The sequence below is a fragment of the Acomys russatus genome, chromosome 16 (assembly GCF_903995435.1).
Source record: "Acomys russatus chromosome 16, mAcoRus1.1, whole genome shotgun sequence".
NCBI lineage: Eukaryota > Metazoa > Chordata > Mammalia > Rodentia > Muridae > Acomys > Acomys russatus.
In genome coordinates, this window is record NC_067152.1 from 36085173 (window position 1) to 36102607 (window position 17435).

At 37.9% G+C, this 17435-nt stretch overlaps 1 protein-coding gene across 1 annotated transcript in view; it reads right to left on the reverse strand.

Moving 5' to 3' along the window:
- Positions 1-17435, reverse strand: part of LOC127200814 (ATP-binding cassette sub-family A member 6-like) — a 70945-nt gene that overhangs the window by 15265 nt on the left and 38245 nt on the right. The window contains exons 20-25 of the mRNA XM_051159281.1: positions 17131-17297; positions 15374-15507; positions 13999-14136; positions 11830-11937; positions 7874-8047; positions 7124-7237 (exon numbers count right to left, since the gene is read on the reverse strand). Of these exons, the coding sequence (XP_051015238.1) occupies positions 7124-7237; positions 7874-8047; positions 11830-11937; positions 13999-14136; positions 15374-15507; positions 17131-17297 (835 nt within the window). The remainder of the gene's footprint in view (positions 1-7123; positions 7238-7873; positions 8048-11829; positions 11938-13998; positions 14137-15373; positions 15508-17130; positions 17298-17435) is intronic.

The window sequence follows — 17435 nt, forward strand, 5'->3', positions numbered from 1 at the left end:
CTCAACATAAAACCAGGTGCACTAAATCTGTTAGAAGAGAAATTGGGGGAGAGCCTTGAGCTCATTGGCAGAGGAGACAACTTCCTGAACAGAACACCAACACCTCAGGCCCTAAGATGAACCATTAATAAATGGGACCCTATGAAACTGAAAAGCTTCTGAGAGGCAAAGGACACTGTTAACAGAACAAAACGACAGCCTATAGTTTGGGAAAAGATCTTTACCAGCCCTACATCTGACAGAGGGATAATATACAAAATATATAAAGAACTCAAGAAATTAAAACCAACAAACCAAATAATCCAACTGAAAAATGAGGTACAGAACTAAACAGAGAATTCTCAACAGAGGAATATCGAATGGCTAAGAAACACTTAAAGAAATGCTCAACATTCCTAGTTATGAGGGAAATACAACTCAAAATGACTCTGAGATTCCTTCTTACACCTATCCAAATGGCTAAGATCAAAAACTCAGGTGACAGCATGTAATGGTGAGCATGTGGAGAAAGGGGAACACTCCTCCATTGCTGATGGGAGTGCAAACTTGTACAACCACTTTGGAAATCAATCTGGTGCTTTCTCAGGAAATTGGGAATAACTCTACCTCAGGACCCAGCCATCCCACTCCTGGGAAGATACCCAAAAGATGCTACACCATACAACAAGGGCATTTGCTCAATTACGTTCATAGCAGCTTTACTTGTAATAGCCAGACAATGGAAACAAACTGGATGTCCCTCAACTGAAGATGGATAAAGAAACTGTGGTACATTTACACAATGGAATACTAATCAGCTATTTAAAACAAGAAGATCTTGAAATTTGCCAGCAAATGGATGGAACTAGAAAAGATCATCCTGAGTGAAGTAACCCAGACTCAGAAAGATATGCATGGTATATACTCACTCATAAGCAGACATTAGCCACATAATACAGGATAACTACACTATAATACAGAGACTGAAGCATCAACCAGGGACCATGTATGATGTGGACCTAGACCCTCTGTTCAGATGTTGTAGCACAGTCTCCTTGTGGATCCCATGTGTAGAGAGTAGGGACTACTTCAGACATGCACTCTGCCACCAAACTTAGATCACTCCCCCGTGGCAGGATTGCCTTGTCAGGCTATAGAGGAAGAGGTTACAGGTAGTACAGATGAGACATGATAGGCTGAGGTCAGATGTTAAGAAGCAGGGCTCCCCTTTTGAGGACTAAGGGAGGGAGGGAGAGTGGATAAAGGAGGGAGGGGCATCAGGAGAGAATGAGGGAGGGGGATACAATTGGGATGTGAAGAATTTAAACTACAGATCAATCAAGTAAATTATATTACTAATCTCACTACATGGGAATGGCTCTGAGACTGCCTGAGACATGAACGCTTCTTGTTGGCTACAGAACGCCTATGAATTACTATTAGATACCATTCTTCATATGGTATGAATGAAGATTTACAGACGTCTTTTTTCCTGCTCATACAAAGAGCAGAAAACCAGCCTTAATTGTTCTGTGCATCATGCACACCTTATACATTTATAATTTTAGGACTACAAAATGCTTGTGAGACATTATATGCTTTCAGAACAAAAGAACCAGACACTGACATTGGATCAGACCTGAAAGGATGCTGGACACTGACATCCTGTATCCATGTTTCAGCACCAAATGCTTCAGTTGCGGTTCCTCATCAGAACAAGACAGTTCCCAGGACACTTTCAAAGAAAGTTTCCAATCCCAATTGGTCCAGCATTTCAGACTGTTCCACACAGGACTTTAATTAAGGCTGGAATTTCTCAACAATTAGAAACTGGACCACAAATGCTACCCCTAGCTTGTTTAACCATTTCTCCAATTTTATTTGGGCCCCTACAAAGGTATTATTTGTCCCAAATCAGCCGGAAGAAACCTTAAGAGAATAATGCCCCAATTCCTTTAAGGGGGGGTCAGGTAGCTTTATGGTTGTTTTCTTGGGCCATAGAGGGTTACTATCAATGGGAGTTGATTGCAAACTATTTTTGGTCTTATTTAGAGAGAAAACAAGGTTGGACTCAGTGATGTCTCTCTTTTCCTTTATCTTACATTCTTAGGTTTGGAGATAGGGATTGAAAAAAAAGAGAAATGTAGAAATATATATGGAAGATAGAACAGAAAGTAGATTAGTGAATCTACTCCTCAACTTAATGCCTCAATTGTCACTCACAAGGTTATTTTTAATTCACTGGTATAGAATTTGCATATAGGTGTAAAATAAGTTTAATTCTAGATACAGTGGTATAGAATTCAAATGTAAGTTTATTCTTCATATACATTATATATGTACATATATATGTATATGTGTATATATATTTCTACTCTAATATGAGGTATTGTACCCATATAACTCAACTATAATACAATGTTTACTTTCAATACTTTGAAAGTGCTATTGCAGGCTGTTTAGGATAAATAAATTATATAAGTTTATTGTTGGTTGATCAAATCATGGTCATGTCAATTACTAGTCTACTTTTATCACAAGAATACACAGGTAGACATGATTCTATAGAAAGATAAGGTAGGATAGTTAGATAAGGTCTTCAAAAATCTCAGTGACGTGTAGAATATGGCATTTTTTAATTTAAATAATTAATTTATTCAGATTACATCTAAATTGTTTTCCCCTCACTTGTATCCTCCTGTTCCTCCTTCCCTCGCACTTTCACCCTATTCCTCCCCCATACGTCTGTGACCAAAGGGGACCTCCTCCGCCACCATATGGTCATAGACTATCAAGTCTCATCTTGGCATTTTTAAATGTTTTTATTATTTTAAAGACTCACTGACAATGAAACAGGTTAACTCCTCAAAGAGGATGATGAGCATCAAAGAGCCTCCTTATAAGGATGGCTTCAAATGTGACAAACAAGCCACTGTGCAAAATGTCCTCATTTCTACCACAGACAGAATTCTGCCTTAAAATAGGCAAACTTGGATACAGCCAGAGTTGATAGCCAAACTCTGCCAAGACAGAGTAAGCAAGTCCTCAATAGATTCTGCCTCACAAATATGTCTGTCAGATATATTAGGCTAGAAGGCAGAAGAAGATGCTCCAACATTATGGAGTTTTGGGTGACTATTCAGGTAGCAAACTGTCTCTGTCATCTTCTCATATGGGAAGCTACTAACCTGCACTCCAGGCATACTCAGGTAATCAAGTTTATTCCTTCTCAAGTCTCTGATGGAGTTGAAGACCAGGTAGCTTAGTTTTACGATGAAGCTTAGTTGCTTAAGGGTTAATATGTTTTTAGGTCTAAACAGATGTTTTAAGTTGATAGTGGCAAGATGTGATGGAGATTAATTTACATTCAGGATTTTAGATGCACCAAGATAGGAAAGATGTCTTCTTCAAGGCTGTCAAATACAAACAGCCAAAACATTAAGAATGTAACCTTTATGTAATTCCTGATTGTGTCATGGTTCTTCTTGCTATAGGTAGCTTGTTGTGTGTGTGTGTGTGTGTGTGTGTATATATATATATATATATATATATATGTAAAAATGCTTAATTAATAAAAAATTGACAAGAATCTAGAAAGCCTGAAAAAAGTGAAGGCCTATGTTTTCTATTGTTAATAGTGTAAGCGCCAACTTACCCACACTGGCCCACTACCAGCAATTTAATTCTGGCCCCCTGCAGTTAACCTCAAAGAGAGTCTGCTGGGTGACCAGCCAGTCATTGATCTATACTCAGTTTACCCTGTGGTGTTGAAGCTGGTCTTTGATAATAATTCTTGAACTTTGGTGGGAGGGGTAATGATCTAAGCATTTCAAAATACACTTGCTATCCACTTGCATTTCTGTTTTGAGTATTGTTAAAGGTCACTTGTTCATTTTATATTGGATTATATGTTCCTGTCGCTAAATTATTTCAGTTCCTCATATAGTCTGGCTATTAACTGGTTGTCTTTTGGGATGTGACCTCAAAAATACAAGAGCCAAAAGAAAAAAAAAAGACACATGAGATTCTGTGACCTCAAAGCAAAGCAGACTATCGGCAGAGTGAAGAGATGACAAGACCATGTCTGATGCTAGAACCCTAGTTAACTACACAGTACTAGTGACATCATAGTTGTGAGAAGTGAGTCTACAACCACGACTTCACTAAGCCAGCACATCCCTAACAACAATTTATAAACATTATAAGTGTAGTCTATCTACCTAGGAAACTCTCTTTTGCAACAGATGAGGACCATTACAGAAAACCAAAACAATCAAGATGCAGACTTGTGAAGATCCATCCCAGTGGCTACGTATACATAACACTCCCGTACCTAAGGCTCAGGCAACGTTGTGGGAGACAGTAAGGAAAGACTGTAAAAATCCAGAGTAATAGAGAGTTTTCTGTGAGAGTGTTTCTCCTGGTAACATCTCAAGCTATGCCCATCAGGTGTCACCAACATGAGCACCCAAATGTGAGCTGAACGAGCATGATAGCAACTGACATGCCTAACTGCAGAAAGCAAAGGCCACGAGGCCTCAGCCCTCCACATAGAACTCTAGGAAGTGGAGTGAAGTGGGGAGCAGGATAGATGGCCCTCCCCAGGGAAGAGCGCACTGATAGTTTTCCAGTACCTGATGGTCTCTGAAAAGATACATACAAATAACAGTATATGGACTGAACTGGTTACATGTAGAAATACATGTGAAAATACAAATACGCATATGCATATGCACACAGTAACAATTAATTTTTTTAAAATGTACCATGAATTTGCAGAAGAGTGGGGAGGGGTATATGGGAGGCTTTAGAGAGAAGAAAGGGAAAAGAGAGATGTAATTAAAGTACATCAACCAAAAAGAGTGAAGACATGACACAGGCTCGGATTGGAGAATACATTCTCCAGCTATTAATCAGACTAAGAATATTCTTTTTAGATGAAAAGTCTAGAAATTAAAGGGAAAGCTAAAATGACCAAATACACTTTCCTGACAATCCAAGGCAACAATGTGCGCAGAGCTGTGTAGGTTTTGAGTATTGTTCCTTAAACCTTTCTGTCTTCCCAGGGCGACTGATCATTCACTAAAAGCAATTTAGAATAGAACCAAATGCTTTATGGCTAAGTATTAAGTTAGAGCCCAGCAGTTATTTTAGACGGCAGTTCTGAAGGACTGCTCTTATTCTGCAGCAACCTCTGCTATCTCTCTGCCAAGGCCTTGCACACTTGTCCAGGATTATTTTTCTCTTCTCTCAATTTCCAGGGCACCTTTATTTTCTTAACAAAAAAAAAAAAAAAAAAAAAAAAAAAAAATTTCCTACTTCTGATCATCTGAACTCCTGCATCTTCATCTGAGAGATTGTTTTCTGCAAATTAACATAAGTTATGTGCCTAACTTATGTGATTTTTTTTTTCACTTGACATCAGCAAAAGTGCTGAGCCAGATGAGCGCTTTCCCTAAGGTTATGTGATTTCTTTGTAAATAAAGACAACACAAAGAGAGGAAAAAGCTACAGGAGAAACTATTACTCCAGGATGTCAGTTCCTTGGTCCTGAAGACAAAGTAGCTGAAAGAATAACTTTGAGGTCACTTACTAGGGCATCTCTGCCATCTTCAAGACTGAGAGTGACACACCTGTCCACAGCCATATTGACCTTAACTCTGAAATACTCAAGCATCAGGACCAAGAAATCATTCACTCAGCCCTGAAACAGCTGGCAACCCTAAGGGATCAGCATGGTTGCTTTGTTTACCCTTGCCAGACACACGAGAGCAGTAGTTGAAATAAAAATCAGGTGAGAGTTACAGTCAGCTTAGCCTCTCCTCTTGTCTGCTCAGCATAGTCAGTACCGGGGAGAGCATAGGATGATGCCAGTGAATCTGTTAGCTAGTCCAGATGCCCTCAAGTGACTGACTCACAGATTCTCTTGGATAGTCTTTCAGATGAGACACTCTGTGGCACTAGGTGTAGCTCCTGTGCTTGGCATGGATTGTGAAGACGACAGTAGGAGTAACTGTTAAATACAACCAAGCTCAATCCAGGGACATAATCGATGAGTGCTGTATTAATAAGGTACATCAGCCAGCTGTGTCCACCCATTTGCTGTAGAAGCCAGTTAGTGGTATCAGACACATATATTTTCTCACAGCTGGCCTTGGGTTAGGGTCTCTCATAGTTTCAGGAATCTCATGCCAAAAATTTAGATTATGATATTGACAGACATTGAATCATGCCTTAGAGATACCAGCTTAAAGGCAGCTTGAAGAGCATTCTGTCTTTATTGCTTGTGTAAATATAACAAAGTTTCTCATCACCTCAGACAAACCCTCCATTTTCATATATATAGATATGAAATAGGTGTGGATATTAACAAATTATTTGGCACAGGAATTAAAATGTGGTATCTGAAACTCTTACAGCTGAGGATAAGATATCAGGCTTGAAAAAAACAACAAGATATCAGGCATGCCCAAAGTGTGGTGTGTGAACCATAGGCATCCTAGGACACCTACAGATGCAGCCCAACACAATTGCAGATGACAAGAACATATTGCAGTGCCAAACTCCAGAAGGGCCTAGGAAGCCAGTTCTGGTTCTTGCAGTGCCAGGGAGCCCTTTATTCTGAAGGCCCTGAAAGCTCAACTGAACATCTTAAACTCTGGTCTTGTTGGATGGTCTTATTGAATTCTATTCAAAGAGCTATACAGGAATTCTTCAGAAACATAACCAAGTCAGCGCAAGTAACACTAACACGAGTAACATTTCTCAGTCCCTTTTATGGGGTAATTTTAATGTGAAATCTTTGAGAATAATAATCATTTGAAGCACAGACTTTCCTGGACTTGTGGGATAATTGCATGTATATGAAATGCCTTTAGGATAGAATTTCAAATCTTAATACAAAATTAAATGACGCTTGCTGTGTAGTTTACATACATAAATTTAAATGGTCCGCTGGAAATACTGAGTAAATTTCATTGTGTACTTGCATTTTGGCAGGAAACCATCACATGAAGTCAGTTGTTGTTGTATCATGTCAGCTGTCAAAAATTTGGGGCACTGGATTTGAATTTTTAAATTTAATCTACATTTTAAATTTTTCCATAGCTCAAGACAAAATAAGGTGACTGTCTTTGATACTTACAGCAAAGAAGAAAATTGACCAGAAGAAGCTGTTTTTTTTCCTTTTGCCAAACACGAATGATATCACATATGTCAAGAAGACAAGAGAAGCCGCACAACCAAATGATAGAAAAACCTAAAGACAATATAGATAATATCAGTTTAAAATAAAACATGTGAGGGAAAATTTAGATTATGAATATTTAAGACTATTTTATTGTAATTGTAATCTGCATGTGGTAAGGTTTATGGGATAATCCCAAATATGAAAACAACTAACGCAAAGTAGAAGGATCCAGATGGTCCTAGAAACCTACAAGAAGAACATTATGATAGGCAGATTTGGGCCCGGGCGTCCCGCAGACAGTAAACTTCAAATCCCTATCCAGATCTAGCCAATGGACAGGACATTCTCCACAGTTGAGTGAAGACTGGGGTCTGACTTTCACATGAACTCAGGTGCCCCATATTTGACCACGTCCCCTGGATGGGGAGGCCTGGTGGCACTCAGAGGAAGGATAGCAGGCTACCAAGAAGAAACATGATACCCTATGAGCATATACAGGGGGAGGAGGCCCCCTCAGTCACAGGCATAGGGGAGGGGTGTAAGGGGAAAATGGGAGGGAGGAAGGGGAGGATACAAGGGATGGGATAACCATTTAGATGTAATATGAATAAATTAATAAAATAAAATTTAAAAAAAGAAAACAACTAACATTGCATTTTCATTTTTAATTGCCATACAGAACTTTGTCTGTGTCACATTACTTACTGCAGAGAGCACGATTTCACCCCCCGAGTAAACGTGAGTCAGTTTTGTCAGGTAGAACATGAAGAAGCTTGATAGGAGAATTACATTGAAGATGGTCATATCCACTACTGCCTGCCCACACCAGTAGGCAGAAGGGTAGAGGCCAGAGAGCCACAGCCGGGAGTCAGATTTGCTCTGACGAGAAAACAAAGAACACACGCCAGTTCAGTTCAAATACAAGATTTTTCTTTAAGGCTCTTACGTGGTTGAGGCCAGTCTGAAGCTATGCATTAAGGATGGCCTTGAACTTCTGATCTCCTTGTTTCCATGCCCCAAGTGGCAGGATTACAGGCATGTGCCTCTCTCCTGGTTTATCAATGGCAGGGATCAAACCCATGGATTTATGCATGCGAGGTTGAGCTAAATCACAGTCTCTCTGGCTTGGTGCTTTCTGCTGAGGGCTGCTTTGTCTACCCAGACTTTTGTGCTTCTATGAACTTTAGAATTGCTTTTTCTAGTTCTGCAAAGAACAAAATGAACTATATGAACCTTATAATTGCCTTTTCTAGTTCTGTGAAAACTATAATGACAACATATTCTAGCGGTCTAATTTGACAACATTCCAGTGGTAGATGATAACCTTTAAGGAATAGGGTTTTTTTTTTTTTCTTTTCAAACTTTATTCCTACTTGGAGAGTTACGCTTTACATTTTTAAGTATATTATATTATTTAGTACTCAAATTGAGCCTTTGAAGTTGGTTTTACTCATAGCTCCACTCCCAGGCACAGTTTTGGGAAGTATTTTAATTTTGAATCTTGGAAAATCATACCAAATTCATGTTGTGTCAAGTGTCTACATAGTAGACATGTGTCTCTAGTATCTGTTTGCTATCTTTAAGGTAAGATGATTCCTCAAAAAAGAATCTGAGGAATCATCTTACCTTAAAGATTCTTTTTTGAGAAATTACCCTCTCCCATTCTGTGAGCCAGTGGGATTTAAACAGCTCCTTCAGTTAATTATCTTAGATAATAACAATTTTTACATGGCTTTTTAATCTGTGCTTTTCCTCATTGTGTGTCAAACTATGGTGTGACTGACGAAGTTCTGTCATCTTTATGTCACAAGGCGAGGGCCAGAAATGTCAGAGTTGTTTTTGGATATTTGAGGGTCAGAGGCTGGGCTCTAGGAGCCCCAACAAGCTAAGGCTGGCAGTTCAACCTACTGAACCAAACAAAGGGCAAAGAATACCAAGAAACTGAAAAGTGATTTGTTCAGTGCAATCCCACTGGGGAGACAAGGCAGATAGAATGGTCTAGTCAGGGATACTGACATGAGGTGTAGGTTTCCATAGAGGACAAGTATATGCAAGTGGTATGCATAACTAAGGCAGCATGGTCAAGGTGTGGGCCATTACTGACCAATCATTGTCTCAGCTCCATCTCTCCTGCAAGGTAGTCTGGTAAAGTTGTCAGAACTGTGTGAAATCTCTGTCTGGGGGACAAGACCCTTTTCTGTCTGGCACCAAGCTTCAACCTTTCCCTTCTCCAAAATAGGATTTCTTGGGGATGTTTAACTTTTGGAGGTAATTATTTTACCAGTCTGACCATCAAAGGGAGGAACACAAATGTTTCGGTATCTATTTTCCTGTCAATTCTGTGTTCCTAGGCCTTCAGAGACAGGGACAGGGTTTCTTTGTGTAGCCTTGCTGTCCTGGAACTCCCTGAGTAGACCAGGCTGGCCTTGAACTCAGAGAGATTCACCTGAAAAGGTGTGTGCCACCACCACCTGGCCAGCATTCTTGCTCTGGGAACAAGTCCAACAATCCTTTCTTGTTGGAATCACTGTTGTGTGTTTGTTAGCAGTGAACTTAATCCTCCCAATAATTCCTGATCTCTGGGAATGTTTTTACAATATATTAAATTATTTCCTCAAACACTTGCTATTGTGAAACAAAAAGCAAAAATAGCCAATGTGTGTAAAGTTCATAGGATGTTAATCTACTCTTTAATACATATGACATAAAAATCATACCAACAATCAACTTAAATACAACACAAGGAGAAATGATTGACTTCTTCAAGTATACCAAGTGCTGGTCCAGTGGATCTTATCATAATAAAACATAAATTAACCTTATTTTCTTGTCATAAAAATGTATTATTAACATTGACTGGCTAATGCATTGCATATGTGCATATGTGTGAGTTAAAGTGCAAGAATTTTAAGGGAAATTAATATTAAATTACTATTGAAAATAATTAGATATATAGTGCTTAAGAACCTAGATCTACAAATCCAGTTCCTTAACCATGTTTTATTTGGTATTTATTTCACTGATGTGAAATACCACTTTAACCCATAACTAATGAAACAAAATCTAAATGTTTTCTAGTTCTCATTACTTGAGGCCAAGTGTGGGGCTTTTCTCTTTTTAATTTTTTATTTAAGTGATTTATTCAGATTACATCTCAATTGTTATCCTCTCACTTGTATCTTCCCATTCCTCCTCCCTCCCTCTTTCATCCTATTCCCCTCCCCTAGGTCTGTGACAGAAGGGGACCTCATCCCCCACTATAAGATCACAGCCTATCAGGTCTCTTTCTTGGTAGCCTGCTTACTCTTTCCCTGAGTTCACCAGGCCTCCCCCACCAAGGGGAAGTGGTCAAATAAAGGGCACCAGAGTTCATGTCCGAGTCAGTCCCTGCTCTCGACACAACTCTGGAGAATATGGTGTCCATTGGCTAGATCTGGATAGGGATTCTAGGTTTACTGCATGCATTATCCTTGATTGGTATGGTAGTTTGAGCTGACAAATAGTAGGTCTAAGAGAATAAATAGAAATCTAATGAAGGATTTTTAAAAGTCAGAGGACCAAAGAAGTCTGATACAAGACTGTGTGACCTCTAGATATGACAGGAAAGCTACACCAATGAAACTATGTAGCTATTTAAACAAGACCTGAACAATGACAGCATGAGTGGACATGCCAACAGAATGGGGGTAATCTCACAAGCCCGTACCCTTAGATGAAGATAGCTCTAGGCTATTCATGACTACAGAGGAGGTGAGAATCCATCTTCCCAAGGGATGAGCCCTCCACAGGTCATCCAATCCCAAGTGGTAAGCCCTAAACACATGCACATATGGGTAATATTAGGTGTATTTATCAGGTTGTATCTACATATACATGTATTCACATATGTGTGTGTATGTATGTATATATGTGTATGTATATACATATATGTATATATACTTCTGAGTGTGAGAAAAGGAGATTATTAATAATGGAGGGCATGGGAGTTGGGAGAAGGAGAAATGATATAAATAATTTAGTATTTGTATATGAAGTTCTTGAGGAAAATTTTAATTATGTTTTTTAAAAGATCGAGCCACTGAAAATAAAAGAAAGCCTTTCAAAGGCTTCCAAGTTTTATTATTATTGTTGTTGTTGTTAATAACAATAATGAAGGTTTTTGTGAACCTGATGGATAAAAATAAATTTTCCTTTTTCTGTACATCATCTCTGCCAGTTAGTGGCTCAAAATGATGAAAGTCAGCAGGCTTCTATAAACCTTATATATCTGTCAGAATAAAGGATGTAAACAAACATAAAATTGTAATTTCCAGAGTACAAAGGGCATGTAGGTTTTAGATTTTATCTTAGATGTCAACCTCAATGATTGTTTTCCTTGCAGCTAGGAAACAGTTCATCCGAAAGATACATCATATTCTGCTTTGTAGATTTGAAGTAACGTGACAATCTGAAAATCATTGTACTTTCCACATAACTTTGAAGTAAAAAAACATTATGCATTCTAAAAATAAGCTGCCTGGGTTGCTGGAAATAATTCCAAGCTACATTGTCTAAATTAATTCTGCATGTTTCCTTATACCACACGGGAAAGTATTTGGCACTTATAACATTAAAAATACAATTACTGGGGTTCTTAAAAGTTCCCCACCCACACTTCTTACTTTGTAATCACTGACACTGCTCATGGCGACACGTGGAGAAATGCTGCACGCAATGAGCAGAATGAACGGAAAGGTTTCCAGTAGCCCAAACCACAACATAAGGGATTCCTGCGAATACAACAGAAGCTTTAGTGGAAAACCGAAGTATCGTCTTTTGAAGTGAAAACTCTACTTATCAGGTATCATGAGACTTCAACTCAAAAAAGAAACAGAGGAAACCAAGACTATTTTTGGACCTGAGGTGGAGTGTACAGCCAAAAGAACAAGCAGAGGGCTTCTAGACACTAATGTTGAGAGCATCGCTACGGTAAGTGAGAAGTAGAGATAACCTGAACGCCATTAGTGAGTGTGTGAAGAAACAAGACTAAGTATGACTACGTGCTGAATGAGCAGTGTTCAACTTTTTTAAATATATATTATTAATTTATTCATATTACATCTCAATGGTTATCCCATCCCTTGTATCCTCCCATTCCTCCCTCCCTCCCATTTTCCCCTTAATCCCTTCCCCTATGACTGTGACTGAGGTGGACCTCTCATAGGGTATTGTTCAATTTTAATGGGGAAGAAAACCTCGTCAAACGTCTCAAGGCAGACCCATCTGAAACACACAATGCTAAGCGAAATAAGCCAGACCAAAGGTACAGATGTGCTGTGTTTCCATTGCATGAGGTATGTAAAAATAGCCCAGTTCCTAGAAACAGCAAGCAAGAAGGTGGTTCCCAGCCACAGAGGAGAAGAATGAAAAGCTAACAGAATTAAACTGCTATTTAGTGGATATAAAGGACCCCCCCCCCTTGGATGAAGAAATTTGGTGAAAACTAGAAATAAAATAAAATTTTAAAAAATCAAGGGTGGTGGCTAGAGAAAGGGCTCAACAGTTAAGAGTGTGTGCTGCTCTCGCAGCGAGCCCAGGCTCAGTGCCCAGCACCCACATGGAGCTTACAACTGTCTGTAACTCCAGTTCCATGGGATCTAATGGTCTCTTCTAGGCTCCTTGGGTATAGCATGCACATAGTATACAGACATACATGTAGGCAAAACATCTATACGTGTAAGATTAAAATAAATCCATCTTTTTTATTAAAAAAAAAAAAGAACAAGAAGCTGTTGACAACTGTTTCTTCTGCCCATTTTCCCTCTTGGGATCCTGGGGATCAAACCCAGCAAAGCCTTAAACCAGCAAGGTGAGTTTTATACCCCCGCCTTCTTTCTTTTAATTATTATTATTTTTGTTTGGTTGGTTTGGGTATTGGGATTTTCAAGAGAGGGTCTCTCTGTGTAACCTTGGCTGCCCTGAATTTGCTTTGTAGGCCAGTCTGGCCTCAGACCCACAGAGACCCTCCTGCTTTGGCCTCCTGAGTGCTGGGATTTCAGATGTGCACCACTGCACCTAGCTGAGTTCCCTTGAACCCCTACTTCTTGAATCATCCTTAATAATATGGCCATATGTATAATACTTTAACTCATAGGTATGGACATGCATACATACAAACACGCATATACATACATTATTTTTGTATGTATATGCATGTATGTGAATAAATGGATACACATATATAATACATATTATATACATGTATTTAATATACACATATATACACATATTATATGCATATATACATATAATGTATATAATTGTTTGTCCATGTATGATTATATATTCACAATTGACCCATCAAGTACACACCATCTCACTTTTTCCATTATGTGCAGAAAATCTACACTAGCATGTGCTCCCATGAATGTAAGATTCCTATAATCCCTGGCTGTTTCGTAGTTCTTCTTGCTGTGTATGATTTTTTATTTATGTGTAATAATATAAATGTATATGCCAAAAAATAAGATAAAATCTTTAAAAAGAAAAAAGTTATTGTCATTTCTGGGATGGAGTGACAAAGAAAAGAGGTAGTGTGACTATAAAGCATGATGGCGTGTCTCTGTTCTGTCTCTACCAATACCTCCCTTCTATGAATTGTCTGAAGCCAGGATTGTGAAAACACCTGTCAGCATCACTATTGCCATGCAAACAAACAGAGTGGTTGAAGACATGAGTCAGACAGCATACAAACTCTGAGCGCAGCAACCATCCTTAGGATCAACAATCAAACATGAGTAATGTAGACTCACTGTCAAATTTTTAATTGCTCAAGATCAATTAGTACTTACAAGTGGAAACAGAGTTTCCTTAATTCTAATATACTGTGTGTGATTGAACATATGAAGGATCCCATTGCTGATGATATTCATTAGAACAGGAAAGCAGTGCAGCCTCTTGGTATTACATACAACTGAAAATCGGTAATCCTTAAAACAAACCAAAACAAACAAGTAAGATAAAATCCTTGACAAATAAAGGAACTGTACACACACACACACACACACACACACACACACACACACACACACTTCTAAGACTCAGATTTTAGCCATGTGTTGATCTTCACGGTAACTAACTTTTCTGAGCCTTCATCTTCTCATCTATGAATGAGGTGTCAAAATGGGTTCATGCATCGTTTGTGTGAGACTATATATTAGATCCTTATACAGTGGATAGGCAGAGCCAGGATCCACTTAATACTAAATTTTACTAGTGTAATTAATTTTGTATCACTTCATTCCTATTTTGCTGATGAAGAAATTTCAGTTAATAGGGTTTAAATGCTGCCCTTACAAAAAAATATTGTCAGTTTATGATGAGTAAACAGATAGGAAATAAACATGGAATATAAGAGGTTTTCATGGGAACATTGCTATAGTATTTTTACGATTTCCAAGAAAATGTTAATATGTAATGTTTATGATAACAATCATATAGTCATATAAGGTCTGTATTATTTTAATATTAATACTATCAATAATTTATATAGCAAATAAATAAGATACAGCAGGCAGATGTCATGCAGGTGGTTTCCTAAGGTTGGCATAAAAATGATGAGTTTTTACAATATATTAAAATTATATATTTTATATTTAAATTTTTAAATTATATCTTTTAAGGCTTTGAGTTTTGTTTTACTTATAACAGGGAAGAAAGACATACTTTTGATTAATTTTGTCTCTTAACTTGGCTGAAATGTAAATGAGACTCAAGTTATTCTTATAATTAGGATGCATTTACAAGTGGGCTACTTGATAGATCCCTGATGGCTTAAACTCAACTTGTAGTTCATGGAGAATAATTTTCTATTTTAGCTTTCATGTGAACATCACAATATTTAACGTACTTTCTCAATATATAAAAACATCATTCATTTGGCTATTGAATAAGAGTAGTTAAATTCATAATTACATTAATTAGTGATAACATGATATATTGAGTTATTTACTTTAAGCAATGAACTCATTCCCACTTAATGCAAAATTACTTAATTTAAAACAAAGAATATGTTTCACCAAAATGTCTGTTTATTCAATATAGACTCATGTGTTTTGCTGAGTTGAGTTACTACATACCAGTTTTCTGTAGTTTTAAAATGATTAAAATGCAGCCCTTTGATATTGTGTTTAAGTCACAAAAGCAGAAGCCAAGAGGAACACATACCGTACGTCTTCCAGAAACTATAATAGCTCCATTGTAGGACAGGCTTTCAGTACCATTTCTGTTTTCAAAGTCGTCTACTTCCAAAACTATATTTTGATGCCTCAGTGACTGTATGAAGTCTTCAATATTTGATTCTAGTATGATTTTAATAACACAAGGCAATATAAAACCAAGTAAAAAAATTCACGAACCATATAAAGTTAACATTCCTAGTATACCATGAGCCATACTTCATGTGTAACATAATACTTCTATTGGCCTAAAAAAGATAAACCACTACTCATCCATCTTTTATTTAGTAAGTATTACATTGTGATAAATTATCACCATAATTCAGCCTAATGTAAGTTAGTATGTGATACTTAAAACAAGAAAATTCTATTTTATAACTTTTCCTTTAAACTGTATGTAAATTGATAATTTCTGAAAAATTAATATGATAAATACTACAGCTTCTTCATCTTGATAATATTCTCCTCTTCTTAATCTTAACAAAAAATTAGAAATCCTGTGTGGGACAATCTAAAAATTAAATATAATACATATATATAATTCATATTTTCCACCTTTGCATATATACTGCACAACATATTTTTTCCATGGGAAATTAAAAGGATATCACCATCAGATCATAAATTCTTATGTATTAAGAATAAAATAGATGAAATTAAGTGAGAGAGAATTAAAACTGAGAAATCCCCACAGCCTAGTGCACACAGGCAAAAGAGATGCAACAGCAAACCAGTTTTCTACAACACCAAAGCTCAAGTGGCCAAGTCATCATGCTCTGAGCCCCACGTAGGCTTGTTTCTACCCAATCAGGACTAGAGCCAGATGCGCAGCCAGGGCTGCCTTGATTGACACAGTGACAGCTGGTATAGTCATCTCTGGGAACATTTCTCATTTAAAAATGGTGTCTAAGGGGCTGGACAAATGGCTCAGTGGTTAAGAGCACTGACTGCTCTTCCAGAGGTACTGAGTTGAACTCCCAGCAACCACATGGTGGCTCACAACCATCTGTAATGAGATCTGATGCTTTCTTCTGGCATGCAGGCACACATGCAGGCAGAACATTGTATATGTAATAAATAAATAAATCTTTACTTTGAAAGCAACGGTGTCTAATAAGAGCAGCAGGCCAAGACTTTGAGTAACCCCCAACAACAATCATGGAAAAGCAGAATGGGTGGTTGAAGAGGCCATTTTTTTTCTGGCCTTTGAAGTGAGAGTTCATACTGGAAATATATAGAGGCCTTAAGAATTGGGCAAATAGTCTTGTTAAACTTCAGACAAATCTGGGTTCCCTTAAGATGGGACGGAATACACATAGGAAACCATATTTTCATGTACCCTGGGGCAGTCACACATCACAACTCCATTCCACAACAGAGTACAAGAATATGGGCATTCGCACTCATATAAACCAAATAAGGGTTCTCATATGGAAAAATTAACACATAGTTAATAATCACATCACACTTAAAGGAAGAATGACAGAATAAACCCCCAAATACTTGACAACCAAGTACAAAGAGAGTGAGGGGCAATGATGGACGCCAGAGTGGACAGTGACAAGGCCCTTGTCTCACGTTCCCACCAGTCTTGTCCTCCCCAAATCAGGGAAGTGGTACACTGCTCCTAAAGAGTCGTTTTCTATAAATGCACATTTTTGTTCTGCCAAGAATTTTTGCGCCCCTCGTGTACTACTTGACAGTTAAAGATTTATTTCTGTATTAAAATGCTGATTCCCTGTTCACCTGTGTTATTGATGACCAACAGGCTGGTTTGCAGACCGTGAGGGAGTTGTCCAGGGGAAAGGAAATACAGTTCTGTTTTAAATTCCCAGTTGGTTTTTTGCTTTATTATAGCAAGAGTTGCTGTGTCCATAATCAATGGGGCCAGTGCGATCCCAAGAGTCAATAGACTAAATAATAAAAAAAAGGTTACCACAGGACTCTACAGCATTTTCTCTCAGCAATATATTCCATAACTATTTTTTAGATATTAATTCTACTTTATACAACCATAATATTAAGTGCCAACATTCTAAAAGTAGTATCTC